This window comes from Chiloscyllium plagiosum, chromosome 16 (assembly GCF_004010195.1).
Source record: "Chiloscyllium plagiosum isolate BGI_BamShark_2017 chromosome 16, ASM401019v2, whole genome shotgun sequence".
Taxonomy (NCBI): Eukaryota; Metazoa; Chordata; class Chondrichthyes; order Orectolobiformes; family Hemiscylliidae; genus Chiloscyllium; species Chiloscyllium plagiosum.
Genome location: NC_057725.1, coordinates 63052607 through 63073705, shown reverse-complemented (window position 1 = coordinate 63073705; position 21099 = coordinate 63052607). Strand labels below are relative to the sequence as shown.

Sequence of the window (21099 nt, the reverse complement as noted above, 5' to 3'; positions counted from 1 at the left end):
GTTAACCTATTTCAGTGTCTCTGAACAATGCACTTTAACCCAATTGCGTTTCCCTCCACAGGTGTGAGTGCTACGATTATCTGTTTGATATAGCTATACAAATGAAACAATGCGGCCTTGACCCATCTCGCCAGCCAGTGGAAGAAAAGGGCATTGTCTAAGATAGCTCTATCAGGAAATACCTGTGGTCAGTTGCAGAGCTACATTGTAAATCTGAAGACTTGTGCCTCATATGACTCTATGAACTTTACAACCTGTCCTACTCTATGAACAGAGCTCAACTACAGCACGGGTGAATATTCACGCTGATGTCAGATATCCATGTGTGGATTGTTTCAGGCAACCTTTGCCATGGTCTCTTAATCACTGACATTCAGACTCAACAAAATTGAATATTTTACAATGACTCAAGTCCAAAGACTGCGCTCTGGCATAAGCGCTAACAAAACTCTTATTAGGAACATCTATCCCAAGTCCTCTGCATTCAATTATCATGCAGGTCACTCTTTAGGGAAAGTAGTCAGTAAGTTCTTTTCTCCAGGTAACTTTAACCTAGAGCATAGCTGAGTGCTAATGGTACCGCATGGTAAACCAGTCTAATTCTCAGGTTAATTTTCTGGGGAAAAAAACCAAGATTGATGTCATCTCAGCTGGATAAGTTTACCTTCAATCAGTTCATATCTCAGTGATGGTAACAATGAAACTATCAGACTGTCATGAAATCCTATCTGTTTCTTCACCGTCCTTACCTGGTTGGGCCTACATCTGTCGACAGACTGATAGCAATATGGTTGTCTCTTAACTACCCTCTGAACTGGCCTTGTAAGCTGCTAAATTATAGAACCACTACAGAAAAGTTGAACAAGAATAAAACCAGTATCAACCCAGACTCTGGAAGTGATAAAGGCACACCTTTCCCTGTCAACCCTCGGTTGTCCTCACCATTAACTTGAGGCCTGCACCAAAATTGAGAGAGCTGTCCCACAGCCCATTCAAGCACATATAGAATTATACCTTGGAGAAACTGTCACAGACTCCTCCGTCAGGTTTATAGCCATGATGGAATTGGTTTGGGAGACCTCAACACTGACTTCAGAACCCATGACGTCTCATGAGGTCAGATCAGACGTGACCAAGGAAAGGAAACCACCTCCTGATTGCCAACTACCTGTCCATCACCAAGATTGACTAAGCTGGTGAAGTCCTAAAAGACACCTCTGCCAAACCAGGCGGTTAAAGAGCCAACAAGATGGAAAAACCTACATGGCCTCACGCTCTTCGATTTCCCTGTCACAGATGAAACTGTGAGTGCAATGCACAGTCTTTGTGAAGATCGAAGTCCCACCTTCACCGAAGGTTCATTCCCCCCTACTCAGACTTGTTTCAAGGATAGCAGGACTGTCCTATGAGGAGAAATTGGGAAAACCAGGCCTGTGTACTACAGCACTTCAAATTTGACTTCAATAGAAACCTGGAATTAAGAGTCTAACGATGACCATGAAACCATTGTCGATGGTTGAAAAACCCTTCTGGTTCACTAACATCTTTTTAGGGAAGGACATTTATCTGGTCTGGTTTACATGTGACTCCAGACCCATAGCAATGTGGTTGACTCGTAACTGCTCTCTGGGCAATTAGGATGGGCGATAAATGCTGGGCAGAAGTGAGGACTGCGGATGCTGGAAACCAGAGTTTAGATTAGAGTGGTGCTGGAAAAGCACAGAAGATCGGGCAGCATCTGAGGAGCAGGAAAATCGATGTTTCGGGCAAAAGCCCTTCATCAGGAATAGAGCTGGCCTAGCCAGAGACACCCTCATCCCACAAATGAATTTTAAAAAATAAATAAGTAAAACTTCTAGCATCTTGGAGTTACCATTGGCCATAAACTGTGATGAGCCAGTAGAATATATATACTGTGGTTATGATTCTTCAAATCCTGTCCTCAATCTCCAAGTTAGGGGTGTGATGGAACACTCTTCATTTACCTGGATAAGTTGCATCTTCAACAATCCTCAAAAAAACCTAATACCATTCAGGATAAAGCAACCCACTGATTAGCAACCCTCGACCATAGTAACTCACGGTGGCAGTAGTGCGTACTTTCTGAGTGTCACTGTAGCAACTTGCTAAGTCCCTTTTGACAGCACCTCCCAAAACCATGATGTTTGCCACCTTAAACGACAAGAGCAGCAGGTGCAATGGAACCACACTGTCAGCAAGTGCCCCTGTAAGCCTTTAATCATCCCAACTTGGGACTAATTTGTCACTGGATTAAAGCCCGAGAACTCCCTTCATAACAGCACTGTGGTTGTACCTATATCACACAGGCCGCAGTGGTTCAAGAATGCACCTTTAAAAATTTGAATAAGACGTACTGGATATGCCAGCAATGCCCATATCTTATGAAAGATAAATCATTGGTTTAACATTAAGCTAAGACTTAACTGGAAATTCAACTATAGTTTCACGCATGCAAATACTGAATCTTTCTGAATTGTTACGATGCATGTTGTTAGCTTGGATTTAATACCTTGAGTATAATTGGAAATAAATTTTTGATTATTTTTAAAGGATTGAAAAGATGTTATAACATGGTTGTAGTGTAACTGAGTTAACTGCTGGTGTTACCAATGCTGTCGCTTCTTCCAAGAATTCAACTCTATAAGACTTTTCTAGGATTCTGCCAGGTATTTCTGCCTCTATCCATTTGTAATGCACACATGATACTTAGTGCAAAATTCTAAGTCAGTTAGAGGACTACCCTCATTGTGGAACAGGAGAATGTAGATTCTGTTACACAGCTAGAGAGGGTTCAGAAGAGATTTACCAGGATGTTGCTGAGTATGGAAGGTTTGAATTATAAAGGGGCGGTGGCACGATGGCTCAGTGGTTAGCACGGCTGCCTCACAGCACCAGGGACCCAGGTTCGATTCCAGCCTCGGGCAACTGTCTGTGTGGAGTTTGCACATTCTCCCCATGTCTGCGTGGGTTTCCTCCGGGTCCTCCCACAGTCCAAAGATGTGCAGATCAGGTGAATTGGCCATGCTAAATTGCCTATAGTGTTAGGTGCATTAGTCAGAGGGAAATGGGTCTGCGTGGGTTTCTTTTCGGAGGGTCGGTGTGGACTTGTTGGGCCGAAGGGCCTGTTTCCACACTGTAGGGAATCTAATCTAATCTAATCTAATCAAAGTTTGGATAGGCTAGCACTTTTTTCACTGGAGCATAGGAGTTTGAGAGGTGACCTTATAGAGATTTATAAAATCATGTGTATAGATAAAGTTAATGGTGTCTTTTCCGAAGGGTTGGGGATTTCAAGAATAGGGTGCATAGTTTTAAGGTGAGGAGAGAGATTTAAAAAAGACATGAAGGACAAATCTTTTACACAGAGTGGAATAAACTTCCTGAGGGAAGTGGTGGATGTGTTCACACTTAAAACATTTCAGAGACACTTAAATAAGTACATGGATAGGCAAGGCATGGAGGGATATGGGCCAGGAGCAGGCAGGTAGGACTAGTTTGCTTTGGGGATTATGTTCAGCATGGACTGGTAGGACCGAAGAGTCTATTTCTGTGCTGTATGACTAAGTACATATATTTACATCTTTAGATAAGTGTTACCAAAGAACTTCTATTTCTATAACTTTCCCAAACTGAGAATTGCTTAAAGCATTTTACCACCAATGAACTTCTTGAAAAGTATGGTCATTTTTCAAGTGTAAGAAACAGGATAGCCAATCAGTGAGCAGCAAGCTCTCCCAAAATAGCAGTAAGTGGATACAGAGTGCGATTCGTGGTATTGGAGGGACAAATATCGACCGGGACACAGGGTAAATTCCACCACTTTCTGTTCAAATAGTGGAAGGGGGATCTCTTATTCTGCTTGAGAGGGTCATAAGATTTCAATTTCAATAATATTTGCATCAGACTGTCAGAGAAATTACACTGCACTACAGCTTTCCTGCCTCCAATGGATAGAGAAGCCAAAAAGGAGGAAGTGAAATATGTGCTGCAATAGCCAATGACAGAAGGACCAATGATGAGATGCCTAAATCCAGCCCATCATCCCATCAACCAGATACCTGGGAGCCTGACAGCTCGCTAATGGCAACCACAGATAAATATAAAAACGACATGAAAAATATGTAGTAACGTTGATTTGATTAAGGATTACTGTCCGAGAGTTTGAACAGCAAAATACAGAGAAGGACATCAGCTGGGCTCATTCCTTGCTGATGCAATGATGAATGATTTACCCACACAGACCTATGGATGTGATACCATCCCATTATGCAGCATGTGGTTGTCTATCAGATTTGTTCTTCCATCTCCCCAGCCTCCAACATAATCACGGACCTTCTCCTTTCTTCCTGTACTCTCTCCCTTCCAATACCTTAAAAACCATGGCATTTCTGTCTGTATTCAGCTCCAGCCACAGACCTGAAGCATTTACTCGATTTCACTGCACAGACATTGCCTGGTCCACTGAGGTTTTTCAGCACTTACTATCTATCAATGATCTATAGCAGAGACAAAACTTAAAACACAAATAGCTGATCAATCGGGAGAAATACCACAAAGTTTGAAAGGGAATACTATTGTTTCATCTAGGTAGTAACGGGAGGATTCTAGCAGTTGTGCCAGCAATGGGAGAAACATCAACATCACTGGGTTAGGAACAGGAGAAACAGCAATGGTCACTGGGTCAGGAACAGGAGAAACACCAACGGAAAGGGAATACTATTGTTTCATCTAGGTAGTAACGGGAGGATTCTAGCAGTTGTGCCAGCAATGGGAGAAACATCAACATCACTGGGGCAGGAACAGGAGAAACAGCAATATCACTGGGTTAGGAACAGGAGAAACAACAACGGTCACTGGGTCAGGAACAGGTGAAGCACCAATATCACTGGGTCAGGAACAGGAGAAACAGCAACAGTCACTGGGTCAGGAACAGGAGAAACACCAACGGTCACTGGGTCAGGAACAGGAGAAACACCAACGTCACTGGGTCAGGAACAGGAGAAACACCAACGGTCACTGGGTTAGGAACAGGAGAAACAGCAACAGTCACTGTGTTAGGAACAGGAGAAACAGTAACAGTCACTGGGTTGGGAACAGGAGAAACAGTAACAGTCGCTGGGTCAGGAACAGGAGAAACACCAACGGTCACTGGGTCAGGAACAGGATAAACACCAACAGTCACTGGGTTGGGAACAGGAGAAACAGTAACAGTCGCTGGGTCAGGAACAGGAGAAACAGCAACATCACTGGGTCAGGAACAGGAGAAACACCAACGGTCACTGGGTTGGGAACAGGAGAAACAGCAACAGTCGCTGGGTCAGGAACAGGAGAAACAGCAACGGTCACGGGTCAGGAACAGGAGAAACACCAACGGTCACTGGGTCGGGAACAGGAGAAACACTAACAGTCACTGGGTCGGGAACAGGAGAAACACTAACAGTCACTGGGTCGGGAACAGGAGAAACAGCAACAGTCATTGGGTCGGGAACAGGAGAAACAGCAACAGTCACTGTGTTAGGAACAGGAGAAACACCAACATCACTGGGTCAGGAACAGGAGAAACAGCAACAGTCACTGGGTCAGGAACAGGAGAAACTGCAACAGTCACTGGGTCAGGAACAGGAGAAACACCAACGGTCACTGGGTCGGGAACAGGAGAAACACCAACGGTCACTGGGTCGGTAACAGGAGAAACAGCAACGGTCACTGAGTCAGGAACAGGAGAAACACCAACAGTCACTGGGTCAGGAACAGGAGAAACAGCAACAGTCACTGGGTCAGGAACAGGAGAAACAGCAACAGTCACTGGGCAGATTGAAGCTTATTGTATTATGGTCGCTACTTCCCAATGGCTCCTTCAATTCGAGGTCTCTGACCAATTCTGGTTCGTTACACAATACCAGATCCAGAATTGCCTTCTCCCTGGTCGGCAATATGCTCGGTCAATTGCTGAATGTGCACACATTTTCCACACATATACGAGCCAGACACAGAGTCGTTGACCTCCCACATCAAGCATGTAGCGCACTGAACCAGCTGGGCAGTCATGTCTTCACCCTCTTCAACTGTGGTGTAATCACTTCACTCAACTTCCTTGTCAAAGATTCCTGAGCTGAAGCCTCACTCTTCGATCTAAACTTCCTTTGACCCTCTTTTTGTGGCACGTCTGTGGACTCTTAATTAAGGTTAGAGGACAGGTCAAGAACAGGAGAAACACCAACATCACTGGGTCGGGAACAGGAGAAACACCAACGTCACTGGGTTAGGAACAGGAGAAACAGCAATGGTCACTGGGTCGGGAACAGGAGAAACAGCAACAGTCACTGGGTCGGGAACAGGAGAAACACCAATGGTCACTGAGTCAAGAACAGGAGAAACACCAACGGTCACTGGGTCGGGAACAGGAGAAACAGCAACGGTCACTGGGTCAGGAACAGGAGAAACAGCAACGGTCACTGGGTCAGGAACAGGAGAAACACCAATGGTCACTGGGTCAGGAACAGGAGAAACAGCAACGGTCACTGGGTAGGGAACAGGAGAAACACCAATGGTCACTGGGTAGGGAACAGGAGAAACACCAATGGTCACTGGGTTAGGAACAGGAGAAACACCAACATCACTGGATCGGGAACAGGAGAAACAGCAACAGTCGCTGGGTTAGGGACAGGAGAAACAGCAACAGCCACCAATTAGGATTGGAGATGTTATTTAAAATTATCACTGGATAGAATCGGAAATTTCTGATTCTGCCAGATGGTGGCGCAATGGTAGTGTCTCTGCTTTGGTCGAGCTCCCAGGATAATGTTCCAAGCTCCTGAGTTTGAATTGCAACATGGTTAAAGGTGAAATCTGAAACAAAGGAGCCTGCTAAAGTCTTAGGACTGAGAGCATGTACTGAATTAAGGTGATGTTATTGATCAGTTTTTGTAAGCGAAAATAAACATTTATTGCAAAAACAGAAGCAACATCAATTAAGTAATATATTCACAGCTTTGGCTAAAAATCTGCCATTTCTGCTATAACGCAGTAGTTCCATTCTCCTGCAGCCCCATGTTGTAAGAAAATCGCATAATAGCAGCACCATTTAAACTAATGGGGCCGGAATTACGGTATAACCAATACACCCTTTAAAACTTCATGCTGTAGAAATAGTTTGTCGCAATTTGTCAATCGTGTTTTGGCGAATTCACGCTAACAAAACCTGCGTTATAGCATAATGACCTGTATCATGTTAGTTTCGTACTCTGTGTGCAAAGACAGGTCTCATCTCTTGCCCTCCCTAAGTTCTGTCCCAACTGTAATTTACTGTTTAAGGATTCTCTTGTTTCTAAGATCCCCTATTTTCACCTCTGTACCGTCACTCATCTTTGCCTGTGCCTCAGAGTTTGGTACTGAAAATGTTTTCAGTGCCTTTAACCACAGCATTTTATATTTTAATGCACTCCTGATTGGCATTGCAGATTATGCCCTGTATAAACTTGATATCGTCAGTAGCAGTGTCCCTATCTCTGAGTCAGGAGGCCTGGTTCAAGTCCCACCATCTCCAGAGGTGTGTTATAGCATCTCTGAACAGTTTGATCAGGGAAAATGTCTACATTCTATCTCCCAGTGGCCAACAGAACTGGTGTAATCTGCAGACAATGATTGGAAGAAACAGAATGTGTGTCTCGGGGAGTAGTGCTGTGCGCCTTGCACTAACTGCTCCTCCTGAAGTCGGTTCCCAGTGTTCTCCCTGGCTTGATGTGACCTCTCTTTTAGCCTCATTTGACCTCCCCCACAGCCTGGAGGTTGGAGCCATCCCACAGTTCAAACCAACCTCCACAGCCCTCCCCACCATTCTTCATCCCACGTCTTTTATTCACCAGTGCACACAGCCACTTTTGATGCAAGTTGTGTCTCTGTGCTGATGGGATCAGCATTTGCTTGATCTGTTGACTAGAATGGTTCTACATGTAATTTGCTCGAGCAATTGCAATCAATTTCTGATTAAGGCTCACTGACCTGAAAAGTAAAGACTGTTTCTCTCTTCACAGATGCTCTCTGACCCAAGAGTTCCCAATTTTTAGCTTTTAATAAACTTCATGTTGGGCTTGAAATCACAGCTGAGACCTGCCCATAATTTGGCACAGTGTGTGCCAGTGCATATTGTGCTCCACTTCCCAACGTTAACACTTCTCGTGCTAGTCTCAGAATACAACCACATCACTATAAAGAGAATCAGGTCAACATTCCACATATTCTCACAAGAAACCTCTAATGGTACAGTTACTTCTTCTTTGCTTCTTACTAGAGTCATACAGATGTACAGTATGGAAACAGACCCTTCGGTCCAACTCGTCCATGCCGACCAGATATCCCAACTCAATCTAGTGCCAGCACCCGGCCCATATCCCTCCAAACCCTTCCTATTCATATACCTATCCAAATGCCTCTTAAATGTTGCAATTATACCAGCCTCCACCACATCCTCTGGCAGCTCATTCCATACACGTACCACCCTCTGCGTGAAAACGTTGCCCCTTAGGTCTCTTTTATATCTTTCCCCTCTCACTCTAAACCTATGCCCTCTTGTTCTGGACTCCCCGATCCCAGGGAAAAGACTTTGCCTGTTTATCCTATCCATGCCCCTCATAATTTTGTAAACCTCTATAAGGTCACCCCTCAGCCTCCGATGCTCCAGGGAAAACAGCCCCAGCCTGTTCAGCCTCTCCCTGTAGCTCAGATCCTCCAACCCTGGCAACATCCTTGTAAATCTTTACTGAACACTTTCAAGTTTCATAACATCTTTCCGATAGGATACTGCCAAATACCATTAGGAATTTTCAACAAGGAAACTTTTACAGGAGGAAATTGCATCTCATTGTAGACTTGTGCGTCTTGTAAGAAAATCAATATTATGCTGTTTACAATTTGCTCATTCTTTGTCTATTACAGTTAGATTCTTGCCCACATATGAGCTGTGAGTTTGCGATCCCTTCTGACCCATCAGGCAGAGGCTGTACGTTTACAGATTATGTTTTCTCACTGCCCTGAGCCTCTGAATATTGTGTTGATGTTATGTATTTGTTTGCAGTCAGGAGGGAGCCGGGCCGACTCTTGACTGGGGCAGAAATGACAGCATGCAGAAGGATTAGCATACAATGAGTTAATGGTTCATATGATTTGGTGGCCTAAGGATGTAGGCGAGAAATGTACTTTTATCTCATGAGCCCTGGACTTTTCTCTGTTTTGTTTATCTTTGCCAGAGAACTAAATGAGTTGTGGGCTGAGTTCAAGGTGTAGGTGGATAGAGTGTGAATATTTATGGTACTCCTTCTCTCATTAATGTGGGAGAGACTTGTCCTTTCCGCCCTGTCATTTCGGTATGTTCGTTCATTCATTCATCTGTCATCACTTTTAGTTTGACAATCCATCACCATGACATGTCACTGTTTGTCTGATGTCAAGTGATAGATTAGTCAGGATATTTTCCAACATAATATTGGTAAAATCAAAATCAAGTCTAGTCAATTTGCATCATTTGTTTGATTCCCCAACCCTGATTGCATCCTCCTCCCCTTATGTTAATAGGGATATAGTCAGGTTGCCGGATCAAGGATTGGGAAACAAAGGGATTGGAAGAGTCCAGCGCAGGAATATGCCCACATGTCTGAGCTAATCCCTTTTTTCAGCCTCATTCACACAACAGACCGACAGACAGACAAACACGGTGAAGAAAACTAATGAAATGGACCAGACTAGTTAAGCAGTTTTTACGTGATGCATTGTTCCACAAGTATATGTGATTATTTCTTGGTTGATTTTCTCAAGCCATCAATCAGTGTTCACTGTCAGGGATTCACCAGCAAGTTCTTTGGAACAAGTTCCTTCTGTCAAACGACATGGCTTTGAACGCCATGGTCAGAGTGATTCCCGTTAAAACAGACTCAGAACAGGCCCAGGGCTCCTGTGCAGCCAGTCTCCAACACTTGACCTTGATTGAAACCCCGGTGTGCTTGTGGACAGACACAAACAATATTGTACGTTCTGACAGAGTGTCCTCTCTACAGACTGGGTGGGAGACTAATCACTTAGACTCAGCAAAATGAGGAAGCAGTCACAATAATTCGTATTTGATTGTTCAAAGTATTGCTTCAGTGCTACCTTGAAGCACACTGGTTACAGTAAGTCCCATCCACTTACCATTGTTACTGTTACTAAATTCAATAACTCCCTCTATTATACTCCCGCACTGCCTTGACTACAATTCTTTCTAGGCATTCATCTGATCACATTCCATAACATTTATTTTGCTATCTCTATATTTTTCTCAATCGGCAATTCTTCTCACTAACATACCCTTGATCATTTCGCCCTATTTTCCATGTTTCTCTCACTTCCTCCCTGTTTTCTATCCCCCTGAATCTTCCCTACCCTACCACAATCGAGGTTCCCTTGTCCTCATGTTCCACTCACCAGCCCCATACTCAGACAAACATCCCAGTTGGTCTTCTCACCACTTCCAGAGTGATACCACGTCAAATTTATATTCTGATTTCACAAAGGAATTTCAAGGAACAGGTCAAGATAGGAATACTCCACCTGATCAGTGCTCTCAACACTCAAGAAGCTCAATGCCAGCAAGGAGAAAACTGTTTGATTGGCAACCTATTCATCACCATTTACTTCCTCCATCACTGACACCCAGTGTTAGCAGAGTGTACCATCTACAAGATGCACCATAGCAATTCACTGGAGCATTGTCAGGATGTCCCAGCGCTGCAGACCTGACCATAATCAATAAAATTCAATGCACAAGAACAGGCCCTTCAGCCCACCAAGCCTGCACCGAATTCTAGTCCTTATTTAGATTGCCACTTATTGCCCATGCACAGTTTCTAACCCTCTGTTCACCTCCCATTTATGTGCTTCTCAAGAAATGCCTTAAACATTGCTAACATGCCTGCTTCCATTGCCTCCAAGGGAAGTGCATTCCAGGCAGTCACCACCCTCAGTCTGAAGGTTTTCCCCACACTTCTCCCCTAAACTTTCCCCTTCACAGCTTGAATCCTCTTGTAGTTGACCTTTCCACGTTGGAAAAAAATCCTGTGACTATCCATCCCATCTCTGTCTCTCATAATTTTGTAGACCTCTATGAAGTCACCCCTCAGCCTCTGTCGTTCCGGTGAAAACTATCCAAGTTTATCCAGCCTCTCCTCATAACTAAAATCCTCCAGACCAGGCGACATCCTCGTAAACCTTGTCTGTAAACCCTCTCCAAAGCATCCACAACCTTCTGGTAGTGTGGTGACCAGAATTGCACTCAATATTCCAAATGTGGCCAAACTCAAGTTTTGTACAGCTGTAACGTAACTTGCTAACTTTTATACTTGGTTCCCCTAGCAATGAAAGCAAGCCTTCAGGATCACCTTATCCACCCATGTTGCGACTTTCAGGGATTTGTAACCCCAGATCCAGTATGTCAGTGCGCCTAAGGCTTCTACCATTTATTGTATAATTTGCACCTCATTTTGATCTTCTGAAATGCATCACCTCACATTTGCCCGAATTAAGCTCCATCTGCTATGTCTCTTCCCAGATCTGCAATCTATCTATAACACACTGTATCCTTTGACAATCTTCCTCACTAACTGCAACCTACATTTTCCTCCAGATCATTTCTATGTTATTACAAACATCAAAGGTCCCAGTACCACTGGTCACTGATCTCCATTCTGAAAAGCACCCTTCCACCGCTACTCTCTGTCTTCTATGATCAAGCCAGTTCTGTATCCAACCAGCCAGCAACACCTCGGATCCCATGAGACTGTCTTGTCCTGACCTGCCATGAAGTACCTTATCAAATGCCTTATCAAAGTCCATGTGGACAGCACCCACTGCCCTTCCCTCATCAATCATATAGAAAATCATTGTCTAATGTATTAGACCAAATGTATTCCCCAAGATATGCATCAGGACCCCTCAGTAACACTGATACAATGGCTAGGCAGTGATTGCCTGGACATTTAACCTTCTGACCGGTGATGACCCTCAACTGCCCCTCTGACTTGACCACTCCTCCAACAGGACCACCCTCTCCAAGCCAACTGATGCCCTCCAAATTCACTAACCCCTCCCGTCCAACTAATTCCTCCAGTCAGACTACCTCCTCCACTCCCCCAGTTCATGCTCTCTCAAGACCTGACTACACCGTCTGACACAACCCTGACCCTCCTACTGGAAAAAGGGGGAGTGGTTTGGGTTTCTTCAACAGTCTTAAACTGAGAGGGTAGACTTCAGAAACAGCTACACCCTGCATTTCTAAAAAAGGCCCCTTTCAGAATGCCATGCCAGAAATATACAGCTCTATTGTAATGATTAAAACAAGGAGTGAAGTGGCAATTTGATGGTGACACTCACTCCTCAGGGGTCTTGGGCCATTAACTGGTTAAATTTTTTCCTAAATGCTGTCTGACCCATTGAGCATTTACAGCATTCTTTGCTGATTACTCCATAGTTCCAGAATCCAGATTTGTGCTGCTGTGATGAACCCATTACCTCTGAAAGGAATGGCGTGAACTCAAACTCCATGTAATTTACAGTAAAGGCAACGAGTTGATACTATCAGAAACCACGACCTGTCTTCATCGACTGCATATCTCAGTGCAAGCAGGACTGGCACCTCAGGTGCACACTATTTCAAAGAGATTATTCATGGGTTGAAACTCAATCTGTTTAACTGGGCTAGGCCATGACTAACACATCCTGTAAGAATCTAACAGGAATAAGGGCCAACTGATGCTTGAGGTTAATGGGATTTTCAGTGATGTTTAGCAGCCATTCTAATCCTTCACCCCCTCTTTGGGTGCCTTAGTAGAAAGAGTGCACAGATTTTTTTAAAAAGGAAAGACTTACATTTCTGTAGCGCCTTTCACAACCATAGGACATCCCTAAGCTCTTTAGAGCCATTTTCAGTAGCAAGGCAGCTTGGTGATTGATGATCCAGCAATCCAGAGAGATGGATTAATGATCTGGAGATGCGAGTTCCAATCCTACCATGGTGATCAGAAATTTAAAGTCAGTCGATTAAAGAAAACTGAGATAAAGAGCTACCATAACGCTAACCATGAAATGACCAGATTGTTGTAAAAGCATCTGGTTCACGGATAGAACTCTGTTCAGATAAGAACTAATGTGACTAATTTGGACTGTTCTGATATGGCCTAGCAAGCTACTCGGTTTTAGTGAGAGCAGCTCACTAGTACCTTCTCAGGGACAGTTTGGAAGTGGGAATAGTGCACCTAAGAATGAGGAACCTTTGAACACTTGTAGGAATGTGACAGCCAATTTACTCACAGTAAGATCACAGAAACAGCAATGGTGATATTGACCAGATCATTTGTTTAGCAACACTGGTGGAGGGTAAGTAATGACCAGGACACGCTCCAAAATGGTGCCAAGGAATGGGACCGTTTAACCTCCATCTGAGTAGCCATTTATATCAGGAAATGGGAGGAGTGAACACAGGAAAATAATAATCTCCTAGAGAAGTGGTACAAAGTAAATTATTGGAGCAACAGGCTGACAAATCCTTAGGTCTTAATGAAAATCATCCGAGGGTCTCAAAAGAAGTGAGATGGTTGACACATTGGTTTTAATTTTTCAAAATCCTCTTAATTCAGGGATTGGAAGATAGTGAATATAATCCCTTTATTCATAAAGTGGGGGGGGTGGGGGGGGGGTGGGAGTGGGGATGGGGGCAGAGACAGAAAGCAGGGAAGTGCTAATTAGCTTAACATGTTATTAAATACGTTATAACAGGGCACTGCGAAAAAGTTCCAAATAATCAGGCAGAGTCAGCATGGTTTTAAGAAAGGGAAATCATGTTTAACTAATTTATGACAGCTCTTTGAGGAAGTTGCATGTACTTGGATAAAGGCGTACTGGTGGGTGTACAGTATTGACATTCCTGGAAGGCATTTCAGAAAGCACTATATTTGAAAGACTGTAGCTATGAAGAGAAGTTGGATAAGCACGGGTTGTTTTCTTTAGAGTAGAGGAGGTTGAGGGGGGGTCCTGACTGAGGTGGATAAGATTTATGAGGAGTGTACAGAAAGAAGCTCCTCCCACTTATTCGAAGGGCCAATAACAAGGGGCATCATTTTTAAACTGAAAGGCAAGGGATTCAGAGGGGATTTGAGAAAAATGATTTTCTCCAGAGGGGTGATGGGAATCTGGAAAGCTCTATCTGGGAGGGTAAACCTTTGGATGAGCAGTTGAGATGGAATAACATTGAAGAACATGAACCAAGTACTGCAAAGTGGGAGTAGGGTAGATTTAGTGTAGCTTTGGGGGTACAGACCCGATGGGTCGAAGGGCCACTTCCTGTACTGTACGATTCTATAATTCTCCAAAAATAAAAACTCATACTGCCATGGACAGAAGATTGGCTAGCCATGGGGAACCTAAGAGCGAGTATAAATGGGTCTTTTACAGGTTGGTAAGATGTAAAGAATGATGTGCCACAGGGAGTATTGCTGGGACTATAACAATTTGTGATTCGTATAAACATTTTAGATAAAGGAATGGAAGGTACAGTTACCAGATTGCTTGATGATAGAGAGAAACAGTGAGGAGAGCAAATTGTGAAGAGAAAATAAAGAGACTACAAAAAAGATAGACATTTTTCCCAAAATGTGGCTAAGTATCAAGTCAAGGAGCTCCATTGGGAACTTTTTCTCCATGAACGCTACAAAGTGTTTGTGTATAACTTTACACTGCTCACCACATTACATAGGCACTGTTCCTCCACAGCTCCGTGATTTTGCACTCACTGCCGGGGAAGTGCTTGATCGTACTGGGACCTTCTGCTATACCTATGTCCCAGCTAAACACCAATCCTGATACTGTGAGTCAGGAATTGCCCTCCATCATCTGGGTATATGCAAGGATGTCCAAACAATATGGTTGATTGAGGCAAATTGGCACTCTGGCATGCAGCAGGAGGTTCCGTTGGACATGGTAGTGCCAAGGTGGCCGTCTTCTTTCCTAGGACAAGCGCCACCAGGCCCTGCCATCCTGGTCCAAAGATGCCATCCAGGTCAATGCTGTTTCCATGGGTCTGGAGGAATGCCCAGTGGTGTAGGAAGGAGGTGTGTGATTTTCTATACTCTGCAAGGGTAAGTGTCCCCACCTTCTCTCCACTACCTGACACTCTGGGACCCTGCTACTGCACCCACCTCCCACCCAGCCTCATGCTTTACTGCTTACACTACTCTATGCAATGTATTCCCTCAACTACAAAACCCTTCCTGCCCTCTGTGCTCCCTCGTCACTCATCCAGCACATCTCACCACCTTTCCTGCACCTGTACTGAACATACCAGCTAAGACTAGTTACTTCCATCTCACTGATTCCAGGAGAAACAGGCCACAGGAGACCAGAACAATCCACCATGGGTATTGGAGTGGCCAATATCCATCTGCTCAGGTCCTAAGGTGAGAATTAGCGGAAGGCGCTGAAGAGCGTTCACTGAGATCTCCATGTTCCAGAAAGACCCATCGTGTGCTGCTGCTCTTCCATTGACACCACTCTGAATATATTCTTATCGGGGTGAAGCTTCTCACCCTATTTCACCTTCAGGCACCGGCAGCACCCACACAGCTCCTCCAAACCAGCTCCTCCAGTCATTACCTCCACCTCCCACTGAGGACAAGGGAGCTCCCACCAGCTTAGATACTGACCCACCCCCCTTCCTCGGGGCATACGTTAGTGAGATGAGAATCGGGAGCACATCACTGCCACACTTTGCAGCTGACTGAGGGAGACACCAGGCACCTGTTCATCCCAACTCCTGTACTCAACGCACTGACCAATGCAGGCACATGTGCTGCCCTGTCTACCTGCGACTCCGTTTTCAAAGAACTATGCACCTGCACCCCTCGCTCTCTTTGTTCTGCCAAGCCATGAACTGCCCTGGTTTGCCACAACCAGAAATGTTTGATAAATCAATCCCACACTTTGCAAATAATCAATTCTCTACACTAGTTTGTAGCTTAAACAAAAGATGTAGCAATTGATTAATAATACAATAACTTCAGTAGAGCAAAATCCAACACATTCATCTCATACATTAAACCCCAAAATTTTGTTTTCAGCCCCAACCACACAAGAGACAAACAGACCGACAAGCAAAACATAGATAAGGAATCAATAAAAGCCAGTGGACAGGTTATTTAAGTATTCTTTACAATGCATTGTCCCCCAGACGTAGGTGATGGTTTCTTGGTTGATTTCCTGAAGATGTTGATCGGGGTCACCTTTATAGTTTACTCAGGAAAAGGCAGTAATAACTTAGTTTTCTATTCCCTGAGCTTCCAGAGCTGCTCATGGGAGGTTAGGCAGGGAACCTTCAAATCTTCATGCTGCAACATCAACAGCCAGCTTCCTTCAAACTCTGACCTCTCCCCAACAAACCAACAACCATCCCTTCCACCAGCTCTTACCATTCAACATCTGCCATCTGTGTGATCAAATGGTATTTTTCAGACTGGCTGGAACCAGGTACTGATCTCACTAATGGCCAATGTCTGCTATCCATGGATATATAATGCTCATCCATAGTGATCAAACCTCTGCAGGACTTTTAATTGGGAACTAACTTACAATTAACTTCCTGCCAAATTCTTGTTTGGTCTAGAGTTTCTTTTAACACAAGCTGTTAGCCACACTCCAAAAGTCATCTTTAGCTCAGTTTCCAGTTCACAACTTCAAACGTTGTTTTTGGGTGACAAGGTGGCTCAGTGGTTAGCGCTGCTGCCTCACATTGCCATGGTCCCGGGTTCGATCCCACCCTCGGGCCACTGTCTACATGGAGTGTTTGTATTCTCTGCAGTGCTCTGGCTTCCTCCCACAGGCCAAGGGATGTGCAGGTTAGGTGGATTGGCCATAAGTTGTCCATCATGTCCAGGGATGTGCGGGTAGATGGATTAGCCATGGGAAATGTGGGGTTACAGGGATGGGGTGATCTTTGGAGGGTGGTGTGGACTCAATGGGCCGAATGGCCTGCTTCTACACTATAGGGATTCTATGAAACCAAAATTAATAAAAGACTAAACTAAACTAAAAATAATGAAAGATCAGTAATGGCTCTAACATGACTTTAACATTAAAGTGAAGCAATAAGGTTGTCACAATCATTACCACATGAATTAAATCCACTGTAGCAATGTTTTATTTGGGGATCCCTCCTGCCTGTATCTGGAATTGGCAACTCCTGTTGGAAACATGATTGTGTTTACTGGTAAATCTTTCATACAATCAATCTGCAATTATTCTCACATGAAAGGCCTCACATCCATGTTGTGTTTTATCATGTCTTTAAAAAATATTACAAAAATCTTCATGTTCATAGAATTCTTTGCCATTTACAAGCACAGCAACGGGCCATTTTGTCCAACTAGCTTTTGCTTTACAAAGGCCACCTCGCACTCTAATTCATCTTACCCGATCAGCATATCTAACCCTTTCTCTTTCATGCGTTTATCTAGCTTCCTTCTAAAAGATGTTCATGCTATTCATAGGACGTGAACATAGGAGTAATGGTTAGTAAGTTTGCAGATGCCACCCAAATTAGAGGTGTAGTGGACAGTGAAGAAGGTTACCTCAGACTACAACGGGATCTTGATCAGATGGGCCGATGAGTGGCAGATGGAGTTTAATTTAGATAAATGTGAGATGCTGCATTTTGGAAAGATAAATCAGAGCAGGACTAATGCACGTAATGGTAAAGTCTTGGGGAGTGTTGCTGAACAAAGAGACCTTGGAGTGCAGGTTCATAGCTCCTTGAAAGTAGAGTCGCAGGTCAATAGAGTAGTGAAGAAGGCGTTTATTGGTCAGTGCATTGAGTATAAGAGTTGAGCGGTCATGTTGTGGCTGTACAGTACATTGGTTATGCCACTTCTGTAATATTGTGCGCAATTCTGGTCTCCCTCCTATAGGAAGGATGTTGTGAAACTTGAAAGGGTTCAGAAAAGATCTACAAGAATGTTGTCAGGGTTGGAGGGTTTGAGTTAGAAGGAGAGGCTGAATAGGCTGGAGTTATTTTCCCTGGAGCCTGAGAGATGACCTTAAAAGGAACTAGATTAATTTGGGATATCTGCTTGGCGTGGTCGAGTTGGGCTGAAGGGTCTGTTTCCATGCTGTATATCTCTATGACTCTAATTCAGCTAACTACCCCATGTTGATATGAGGTTCACATTCTAACCATTTTCTATGTAAGGATGTTTCATCTGTGTTCTTCTTTGGTTTGGTGAGCTTTGAAATTGCAATAGAATTGAAAAACACAGTACCATCTGTCCCTATTGTTATCGTTCTGCCCAAATAGTAATAGATAGTGAACAGGAATAGGTACCCTGGTCAATTTACCCCTTCCTACCAACCAGACTCAAGCCAACAGATAGTGGAACAAAGCCAGAATCCTTCACGTCTGTATTCCTCAACTGTTCATTCACTGAATGTAGTCTAAGGTACAGAGAAAGCGTATAACTGCTTGAATGTATTCAAATAATGGAAATTGGAAAAAACAATGTGTGAAAGAAAAGCTTAAATTTGGAAACAATGAGAAAAAAAAATCCTGCAATATGAGAGTTTAACAGTTCTGTTCCAGGAATGAGACAATATCCTGTAAATAGTTTCCAATAATTCCAGTCATTGTTTCCATACAGTGCTGTATGGGTGGCATTAAGTTGAGATGCTTTTCAATTCTTTCAGACTGAGGTACACTCATATTGAAGCTGACTCAAGATAAATACAGTGTAGAAGCAGGCCATTCAGCCCATTGAGTACACACCATCCTCCAAAGATCATCCCACCCAGAACTATCCCATCTCTGTAACCTCTGTATAAATGCAGTACATGAAATGAAGAGTAACATATGCATTTGAAAGACTCACATTGGGAAATGTCATAGCCTGGATTTAGAGAAAATGTGCAGGCTTCACTATAACATTTCTGTGCTCTGTCATTATGTTAATTAAACATTAGTATAGGTTTTTACTTAAATCCTAGAATATTCTTAGCCATATGATCCTTTTGCCTATTAACCATAAGGTCACCACGAATAATTCTTTGCCCTCAGTAAAATCTTCTCCTTATAGATGCCATCTCAAATAATTGCCCTTGTGGTTCAAGGAACAGCTCAGTGAATTCAAAGGGTTAATTAAGAAGAGGATCCTTCTTAGCTGGACGTAGGTTACACAACATAATTTCAGTTGCTTAATCCTTTGAAGATCTAACATTGCTGCTGTTATCCATGACACATTAAACAACCCTACACTTTCTATGCTCCTCTAAGGCACCCGCTTTTATGAGCTTTCGACCATAAGCTTCATTATTTTCCCCCTTATTCAATCCCTTAATATGTTCATCCCTGGACATGCAGGGTTCTCTGGACTTGGTGATCCCAGCCTTCACCTTTATGAGATCATATTGACCCTGCAGTCCCACTATTACCCTTCTGAATGATTCACTGCTCTGATGTGGATTTTCCTGCAAGTCGCTACTCTCAGTCCACTTGGGTCATATCCTGTCATCATTTTAAAATCATCCTTCCACTTGTTGAGAAACGTTAGGTTGGCAATGTGACTCAGTGGTTAGCACTGCTGCCTCACAGCACCAGGGTCCCGGGTTTGGTTCCAGCCTCGGGTGTCTGCCTGTGTGGAGTCTGAACATTCTCCCTGTGTCTGCATGGGTTTCCTCCCACAGTCCAAAATGTGCAGGTCAGGTGAAGTGGCCACGCTAAATTGCCCATAGTGCTAGGTGCATTAGTCAGAGGGAAATGGGTCTGGGTGGGTTACTCTTCGGAGGGTTGGTGTGAACTTGTTGGGCCAAAGGGCCCGTTTCTGCACTGTAGGGAATCTAATCGAAACCTCAAAATAGTCCATAGGTTTCCCCGCAACTTGCAGTATTCCGAGCGAAGGTGTCCCATTTTAACCTTTGCTATTCTCAGCAACTTCCTGCTCTGTTTGAGGAAGAATTCGCAAAGCTTTCCCCGCAATTGTTCCTTCCCTACTCTGCTGACCTGCCTTCCTTTTAATCTCTCACTTTCTATCCTTCTCGGCTTCACGGAAATGATGAATAAAAGATTTAATTTTATCAATTAGCTGACAATGACAAGCCATCTCTGCTGCTGTCTAACTGTTGGACTCTCTGACCTTGAACATGAATTCTATTTGCTGGAGGAAGTGAAATATTAAATTCATCTAAGTAGGTAAATTCCCTGAGAAATTAATAAGTGGCATTTGCTTCTAATACTATATCTTAAGATCCAAATGTTTTGAAATATAAGGCATGTCGGCCAAGTTGTTTCCTTATGTTTCGAAACTTTTGCCTCAGGAATTAGCTTGCAAGAATATCTCTTCCTGCTGTGTCATAATCATGTGAAATCTCGAATGAAATTGACACTAACTCGGCCATCAGCCTCCTCTCCATTAAATATGCTTTTCCTTTGACCATTTTACTCACCTTTTCAATTCTAGTTTCAGCTTGTTCAGTGCTCTTTCTTGTTTCCTTTTGCTGATTCTGACCTACAGGTTCAAGTTGTATAGTTTTCCATTGCCTTTCCCATTTCCAGCTGATTCGTTTCTTTCTCATGCTCAAACTGCTTAAGAATTCCCCTTAAACCAGTTGACTTGGGCCTTTATCCCGATGTACGGTAGTGACTCGTAGGGTTCCACACGGATTAGCACTGGGCCCCAGGTATTCACAGGAAATAGAAATACAGAGGAACCTTGATTATCCGAACGAGATGGGCGGGCACTACTTCATTCAACTAATTGATTATTTGGTTAATTGATTCAATGCTTTTCCTCTGGGGCTCGGAGATGTTTGTTAAGTCCATTCCCCGTCCAGGAGACTAGGCTGCAGCACACTGCGCTAATTGATTATTTGGTTAATTGATTCAATGCTTTTCCTCTGGGGCTCGGAGATGTTTGTTAAGTCCATTCCCCGTCCAGGAGACTAGGCTGCAGCACACTGCGTGCGAGCCCCCACCCCACCCATATGCCCCCCCCATCCAACACTGCCCCCGTCCACCCCCAA

At 43.8% G+C, this 21099-nt stretch overlaps 2 protein-coding genes across 4 annotated transcripts in view; one reads left to right on the top strand and one right to left on the bottom strand.

Moving 5' to 3' along the window:
- LOC122557971 (APAF1 interacting protein) overlaps positions 1-1551 on the top strand; it is a 53264-nt gene extending 51713 nt beyond the window's left edge. The window contains exon 7 of the mRNA XM_043706272.1: positions 62-1551. Within this exon, the coding sequence (XP_043562207.1) occupies positions 62-161 (100 nt within the window). The 3' untranslated portion in view covers positions 162-1551. The remainder of the gene's footprint in view (positions 1-61) is intronic.
- The window catches only part of LOC122557968 (excitatory amino acid transporter 2-like), a 510588-nt gene that overhangs the window by 371767 nt on the left and 117722 nt on the right, over positions 1-21099 (bottom strand). The window lies entirely within an intron of this gene.